Below are 8,286 nucleotides of genomic sequence, written 5' to 3'. Positions count from 1 at the left end.
ATGCCGAAAACACTACTTGGACACCAAATCATGTTCAGCTGATAGAGGATCTGTAGCAGGACAAAGTCCTTCACATCTCGGCAATCAACCGATAGTACCAGTTTCAAGAGCAGGTGCTCCACATTGCATCTGGTGGGGCCTCCTTTGGGGGAGCTATACTGCTGGAACCCTCGGCCTCGGGTTTGTCAAAAAACCTAGACCAAATCCTATTTTTCCTTTCACGATTGTGGTCAACATGAAGCCTCTCATTGGAGAACCATGTATGCTCCATTACTCACTCAAGGTTGAATGAGCAGGCAATCTCTTCTCCATCATTCCTATCGGTGAAGACGAATTTCTTTCTTTTCTTGTCCCACTGACTCAAAATGTGCTCAAAGGTGGGAAGATCGACACCAGGTGGGCCAAATTGGACATAGTGTCTGAATACATTATCTTCGTAGGCCGCAAAATGCCTTGGCTCCATACGCATCACCAAATTCCGCATAAAGACACTGAAGCTGGCGGTGGGCCGCAACGTAATAGTTAGCTTTGCCCTTTTTATACATAACAAAAACACAAAACATAAGCATTTTTGAGTATAATTAGTAAACATAACAACTATGCTGTAAACTTTACGGATATACCAATAAGCTTAACAATAACCCCAACAGACTAGGAGCATTATCAATCAAACCATAACATTAACGACATAAAACATGCGGTAAAAATTACCATTTGGGTGTTGCCACGTGCTTTTCTTTTTCTCCTCTCTGTAGACCAAAGAGCGCGCTAGTGGTATCGTTAGACGCGGTGGTGGTGCTGGTGCTGCCCTCTAGACCTTTATGGGGGCCTACACTTAAATTTTGAGGTGAACTTCTGGAGTTGAGAATGTCTGGTCTCGATGTCCTCTAGAACATTAGCAATCACAACTTCAGCATCAGATTCAGTACGCACTACAGTTGTCTGGGCTCTTTCTGATATTTCAAACTGCTGGGCGTCATCGCTTTCGCTGTGGTCGGCATGGAGGCTTGTTTTGGGGTTGAATCGCCGTCCATTTTAATCCCTTTGCTTTGATTTGGTTTGCGTTGGAGTCAGTTGATTTAGAGCTAGGCTTTTGAATTAGGTTCCTGGAGTCGGTTTGCTTGCAGAAGAGAGAGATGACAGGGTACAGACGAGGAGGTAACTCATAATGAGGAATTTTAAACGGAAGGGTATTTTGTGTATTTCGAGAGGGGTTTAAACGGAGTTACGCCTGGGGATTCGTTTTGGGGGCTGGAAGAAAATCGCGGTCGATTTTAGGGGCAAAGCACCCGTTGATAAAGTCTTGGGGGAGGGGGGGAAGCACGTTTTCTTGTATTTGGGGGGCTAGAAGTATTTTTTCCTATTTGTAAACCACATTTAAACTGGGTTGTTATTGCAATCATCCACCTTGACCCGTTTCTAATGAATTTGATTGAAGTTCTGAAAATATCCTTAAAAAACAACACATGTCAGGCACTAGATTTGGTTAAGAAGACATGTCACTTACCTAGCACGTATGTCATGGATATTTTGAGAAATTTAGTAAAATATTTATCAGAATATAGATTATAAAGTAGTTGATTGTAATTGAAATCTACTTTAAAGATGGTATCCATAATATAAATTGCACTTTAAAGATGGTTTCTTAACCATCACCCTATTTTACAAATGGTTTACGTGAATTTTTTTTTTAAATACAATCTAACCCATGGCTGGCTCAAAGCACAACAATTTGGTTTCAGACAGACAGGCTCCCACAATTGGAGAACCCAAGTTTTCGTTCCTATTGAAGACCGTGAATTGACTGTCTTGTGCACCCCCAAAAACATAACCTTGTCCTAGATGTAGTGAATATATACATGTGAAAAGGATCAACCCGCTGTCACTATATAAAAAAGATTATAATCATATTTAATCCTAGCAAGACTCCTTAATAATTGGGCAAGGATAAGCCAAAATGACGACGGCCATGGCGATGTGAGAAGAGGTTATACCGTCATCTCTCATTGACTTCATCAATTCCTAGCTCTCATCCCTTGACATGATAGGGGTATATAATTTTCTTTCACCCATAAATGCGTTAAAGATGTAAGAAGCAATGCATAGAAAGAGAGATAGAGAGAGGTGGGGGGAGGGAGAGCGAGAGGAGATGAAGCAAGAATTTATGGAGAAAGGTTGGTCAGAGATTCGGGTTGCAGTTGAGGAGCTCTCTCAGGTCAAGTATGAAAACAAGGAGAAATTAAAATTTATGTAGATAATTATTTCTTAGATGAGTGTGTTCACCCTAATTCTTCTTATTTTGAACTATTTGGAGATGACAGGTTTTTATATCTCTAGCTGTTTAGTAGAAAAAATCATCATCGGATGATATTTTCATGTACACACGCACTACCAAAGGACAAGCTAGCTATTGAAATTGACGTCCCCTTTCATTATAAGATTTTTGTGTTAAAATGCACATAACTATTCATTAATAGATGTTTTATCTTAAGTTTTGTGCACATGAATGATTTTGCATATACTACAACAAATCCTTAACATTTATTTTTATTTTAGGGATATGACTTGAGCATGTTCTGTTTACCCCAAACTATGTGTGTGTGGGATGGGGTGGGGGGGGGGGGGGGGGGTAGGGGGTGTTTAAGCACACGGATAGAAGACAGCTAACTTGCAGTTTACTAATTTTATATTAGGTCAGACGTGCCAATCAGTGTTGTTTGTTAGAGTTAGCCTCTGACCTCACTACTGATTGATTTTATGCAGATAAGGTTGGGCCTACAATGGCAGTCTTAAGACAAGATATACGGCGAAATGTCGAGGTAACAATAATTGATTTTATCTCTTCACAAAAGTTGCTTATATTTGCTTAGAAGTTAACAAAATCATAGGCTTTATTTATGATTTAATCCTGTTAGGGCTCTAAAGACATCAGACTATAGAAAACAAGAACGACATTAGAACATTAGATAAAAGATGACCATAGCTAATACCTAGATTTTTAAATTTTTTTTTTATGAAAAGCCATTTTCCTACATTTAGAAAAGAGTCATTTAGAGACACAAAAATAAAAAAGGTAAAAATAACTTAATGATATATTTGAAAGATTCTAATTGCTATTCAGAAAAGAGTTTGTTCTCCTATAATAAGATGGCACTGTGTTTTCGGTGTTGTGCGCGGCGGAAGCTTTCTCGGGCAACACGAACAATAACTCAAACTAACCACAACTAATATGCAAACCACAATCACAGCAAGAACAAGAGATTTACGTGGTTCGGCAAGTTACCTACGTCCACGGGGTAAGGAGGGGGGTGTTCTTACTATTAGAAATCAGAGAATACAAGTAGGGTTACAAATCTCTCAGATCAAACCCTAAAACAAAGCTCTTGATCTCTCACAACTCTCCCACAATTGGATGCAACAATTCTCTCTTCAAGGCTGCTCAAATTCGTCCTTGCTTCACCCTAACAAATCATGTTTAGGGATATATATAACTTACAAAACGAATCGGGTCAAAAAACTGAAGCCCAACCCAGAAACATCGACGGTCGACCGCGCAAGTCTCGCTGTCGACCGCGGCGGGCGACCGAATCTCAGTCTCGAGAGCAAGAATCGCTTACAGTCATCCGGCCACCAACTCCGACTCCTACTAGTCTTCGTGCACGTTCGCGGTCGACCGCCAGTCTGCCTGGCAGATTTCTTTGCTGTTTTTCCTGTAATTCTTCATTCGGGTCAAAAATTTGCAATTTATTGATATATTTGAAAGATTCTAATTGCTCACTTCACTCCAAAACCAAAATTACAAGTGTTTGATTTTGGAGAAGTATGCCTATAGAGAATTGATTCTTACTCCATTGACCATAAGGATGTCATCATTGTTGAAGTTTTGTTGTCGAGTTTAGAGTCAAAGGGAGCTCCATTGAATTGTAACTCAACTCGTCAGAGAAGGATTGCCTTGTTGACAAGCTAAAGAATTGAGCTTTTGAGGCAAGGTGAGAGTGCCAACACAAGATCAAATGATGCAATAGAAGTTCATGGATGCAATTATTCTATCAAATGATGTTGAACTATAATACTCTAAAAAAAAATCAAAGGATGTAATAGAGGAACTTGACTCTAACATAAGTCCTTATATGAGAAAACCCCAAGAGCCAGATTCTTTATTTAGAACTCATCTACAGAACCAAAATTGTTCTGCACCTCCGAGTGACGGTCTTCAATCTGCATTTGCTCCTTTGCATAGTGAACCAAGTGTAGAAATTGTTAAGCCAAAGGTTGGTTTTTCTTTTTTTTTTTGTGCAGGGTTTAGACGATGATAAGCATCATCATTTATAATTGTTTGATGAGTGAGATCCGATGTTGGATCATCTACACAAGGAACCATTTCCTAAGAAAATCTACCATAAGTTTAAGATGAAGAGATTGCTGATTTGACTAAGTTTCACCCGATGGGGCCGCTTTATGTTTACCCAAACTCAAGAACTAGTTTTGTTTAGGGAGTGGAGAATGATGCAGATGCAATAATTAATGTTTTTTTGAAAGAAATCCAATCATGCGTAAGCAGGATGATTAAAACGAAAGAGTAATTTCGGTCAAATTCTAAGATGCAAATTTGGAGGATCATATTTTTTGAGATGCTCCATAGAATCTTTATTATTATATATATTTAAAATCTCAAGAAGTGCTCTATATATAAAACTAATCCGTGGTTCTAGATAATATTCTAGTTCAAAGATATTCGTATTCAGGCTCAACTACGTGGAATTCTGGATTGCTTTTAGTTTTCTATTTTTATAGAATGTTTTTTATGTAAGGATTTCTCTTAGCTTTAGGACATGCATAGATTGGTACTTTTTCATTGTTTTGTACTCTATATACAGGGAACAAATTCATGTTGGTTTTTAGATTAGTTATCATAAATTTTAGAAGTTTTTCATTCCTTGGGTTTCTAGGGTTTGTGCCATTTTGCTCCTACGAGAACGAGTAGTTATCTCTTTTAATTTTGCTTTCGCTATATTAGTTGGTATTCAGAGACAAGCTATTTACTATTATGACCACCAATGATAACAAAGTTAATCACCCTCCCCTTAATCTCGACATGTTGAAGAAATTGTCACGACAATGAGGAACTGACTACTACTATGAACAGAGGGATCCAGAATGAAGTCAACAACAAGGTCCATGCCTGTGATGTTCCCTGCGATTGACCCACCAGGGCTAGTGTTCGTGCTCATCGTCAAAATCAAGATAATGAGATTTTAGATCTGAAGGATTATCACATAAGAGTTAAGGAAATTCCTTACTCTTTGCGTAATCTTGATATTGAACAATTTTCAGGTGGGTCGAACCATCTCGAGGAGTTTTTTAAGATCCAATTTATCTCAGATGGAAAGTAGGTTCCTTTGGTGGCTTGCAAGTTGCAAAGTGATGCTGAAGTATGGTAGGATCAAGTTCAAATTAAATCCATCGAATTCTCCAACACAAATTGTTCATTAGTGGTTGGCATCACATGGAGAGAGAGTTGGGATATAGATGTTTATGTGTAGATTACAAGATAATGTTATATTCTCAATTTCAAAATTATCGCAAGGCAATCAATTGCGAATTGAGGTAAATCAGTCAAACATAACATTGAATTTTTCTCCTTCTGGTAGCGTTCCTATAGAAGATAATTTGTTTGATATTGAGACCAGCCATGGTTCATTTAAAAAACTAGCAACATAGCTATAATCACATAAATAGACAAGCAAATATCAATAGAAATAGAAAGGAGATAATTGGCAATGAATCAGTTCTATTCATCTGGCTGTTCAGGGATTGTCATTAAGCACCAAGATTGCATTGATGCTTTTAAAATCTATGAAATTTCGAGAGTTGAAATGCAATACAATAAGCCATCTTGGACAAAAGTATCAAGCTGAAGACATTGTGAGATGGACTTGAAACTAAGTGTTGTTGACCTAGTTTTTACGAAGTTCATGGATGCAATTACTCTATCAAATGACGATGAACTATGATACTCTAGAAAAACAAAGGATGTAATAGAGGAACTTAACTTAGACATAAGTCCTTATATGAGAAATCTCCAAGAGCCAAATTCTTTATTTAGAAGCCATCTAAAAGACCGAAAGTGTTCTGCATTTCCAAGTGATGGTCTTCGATCTACACTTGCTCCTTTGTAAAGTGAACCAAGTGTAGAAATTGTGAAGCCGAAGGTTGGTTCTTTTTTTTGTGTAGGTTTTGAATGCTGATAAGCATCACCATTTAAAATTGTTTGATGAGGGAGATTCAATACTGGATCATCTACACAAGGAACCATTGTCTAAGCAAACCTACCACAAGTTTAAATTGAAGAAGATTGCCAATTTGACTGACTTTCACCCGATCAGGCCCCTTTATTTCGGCCAAACTCGAGGATGAGTTTTGTTCAAGGAGGGGAGAATGATGCGGAGGTAATAATTGATGTTTTTTACAATAAATCTGATCATGTGAAAGTGGGATGATTGAAGCAAAAGAGTATATTCAGACAGATTCTAAGATGTAATTTTGGAGGATCATATCTTTTGGCTCGCTTCAAAGAATTTTTATTATTATATAATTATGGAAATCTCAGGAAGTGCTCTGTACATAAAATGAATTTGTATTTCCAAATAATATTCTTGTTTGAAGATATTTGTCTTCAAGCTCACTGGAACGATCGTCAAAACTCTTATTGTTGAGTTCGATCAAGACAAATATGAAGAGTTCCTCCTCTCCGGATCCCTTTGCCCCAAGGCTATGCGCAAGATCCACAAAGTCTCTAAGGAGACTAAAGCTCTAACTGTTGCTCTTATGCTGAAGGAAGCCCTCTTATTTAGCCAAGATTGATCGAACAGCCCCTCCTCCAAAGGAGTGGGCTCAGCTTATGCCAAACTCATCAATTGAGTCAAGGAATCTATACCAACACCAAATCAACGGGTGATGGGTCACAAGAGGCCCATTGAGGTGACAAACCTGATCAACACAGATGATGATGTCGCAACAAAGGCCTTGAAGTAGGGTAAAAAGAACGCCGCTCAACAAAGGAGGAGATCCCTAAGGCGAGCGTATCTCCGAGAATGCCGACCCTCAAGTCAACACGAACTTCGTGTTTGTGAGACTAAACGCGACCCTGTGCTCTACGTTTCTTCTTTAGAATGCAAGCCTCGTGTCTATGAGCCCAAAGATAAGCTTTGTGTGAATAAGACTGAACGCAGCCTTTAGGGGTGCATTCCACAAACTAAATGCAACTCTCAGGAATGCGTTCAAGAACCAAAACGTAACTCTCAAGAGTGCGTTCCAGAACTAAAACGTAACTCTCCGGTGTATGTCCAGAACCAAAACATAGATCTCAAGATTGCGTTCCACTAGCAAAACGCATATCTCAGGACTGCATTCCACCAGCAAAACGCAGATCTAACGAGACCTCTAAATACTCTGCATAGCGCGACTAGATTGAGGGATGAATATAAGAAGTCTATAGATTCAATGCATCTCAACTAGATCCATGGTCACCAAGAGCCAGTCCTGTCCAATCATGGACTAGGGGTTCTAATTCAAACCTCACGATCAGCGAGTAACTCTTCTCGGGTTTCTGCAATAGATTTGAGAGAGTTCATATCGGGAGAAAGGCCGATACAACAAGTTGCTTGTTCTTGCCAATGCAAACGACTGATTTCTACGATTCTCTCGGGATGCCAATGCTGCTCATGTACAGCTAATTTGTCAATATTCAACCAACCAACGAACCTCGCTTTGCTCAATAACCAATGACCTTCTCATAGGAAGAAGAATTTGGAGGATGAATACCTTAGAGTCACTTCTAACATGGTCGACAGAGGGAGATCATCAGTCCCTAGCTCCATTGAGTCAGAGAAAGATCAGTCTCCTAGCTTGAAAGACCTTCTGCATAGGTCCGATGGAATTTATCAACAAACACCGACTCGAACAAGAGCCATTCCTATGGTTAACTATCAAAGATTAGTTAGAGGAACCAATTCCGAGGATGAACACTCAGCCATTACGGAGTCCTAATCATCAAGCTCTTTCATTGGACATGAAATCTTCGCCCACATGGCAGAAAATTCTGAAGACCTCTCAAAGAGAGTTGATGAGCAGGAGGCCATGCTCGAATTACAGCAGAAGACTCTTAATAAACTCCAAGCCCTGATGACTCAAATCGTCGCAGACAAGGCCAAATCTTAGAAGACAGATTTGCCACCCAGGCAAGAATCTTCCTAGAGAGGAAAATCGTCATCATCCCGACTTCAG

The 8,286-nt window shown here is 39.1% G+C and overlaps 1 protein-coding gene across 2 annotated transcripts in view; it reads left to right on the top strand.

The window, feature by feature from the left end:
- LOC109844177 (glycolipid transfer protein 3-like) overlaps positions 2,122-8,286 on the top strand; it is a 22,054-nt gene continuing 15,889 nt past the window's right edge. The window contains exons 1-2 of one of the 2 annotated variants that reach the window (XM_020413138.1): positions 2,122-2,215; positions 2,764-2,819. In XM_020413138.1, coding sequence (XP_020268727.1) covers positions 2,781-2,819 — 39 coding nt within the window. In that variant the 5' untranslated portion in view covers positions 2,122-2,215; positions 2,764-2,780. Of the gene's footprint in view, positions 2,221-2,763; positions 2,820-8,286 lie in introns of both variants that reach the window. The other variant, XM_020413137.1, reaches the window with a different exon arrangement.

This window comes from Asparagus officinalis, chromosome 6 (genome assembly GCF_001876935.1).
Source record: "Asparagus officinalis chromosome 6, Aspof.V1, whole genome shotgun sequence".
Lineage (NCBI taxonomy): Eukaryota > Viridiplantae > Streptophyta > Magnoliopsida > Asparagales > Asparagaceae > Asparagus > Asparagus officinalis.
This window is presented reverse-complemented; position numbering and strand designations above follow the sequence as displayed.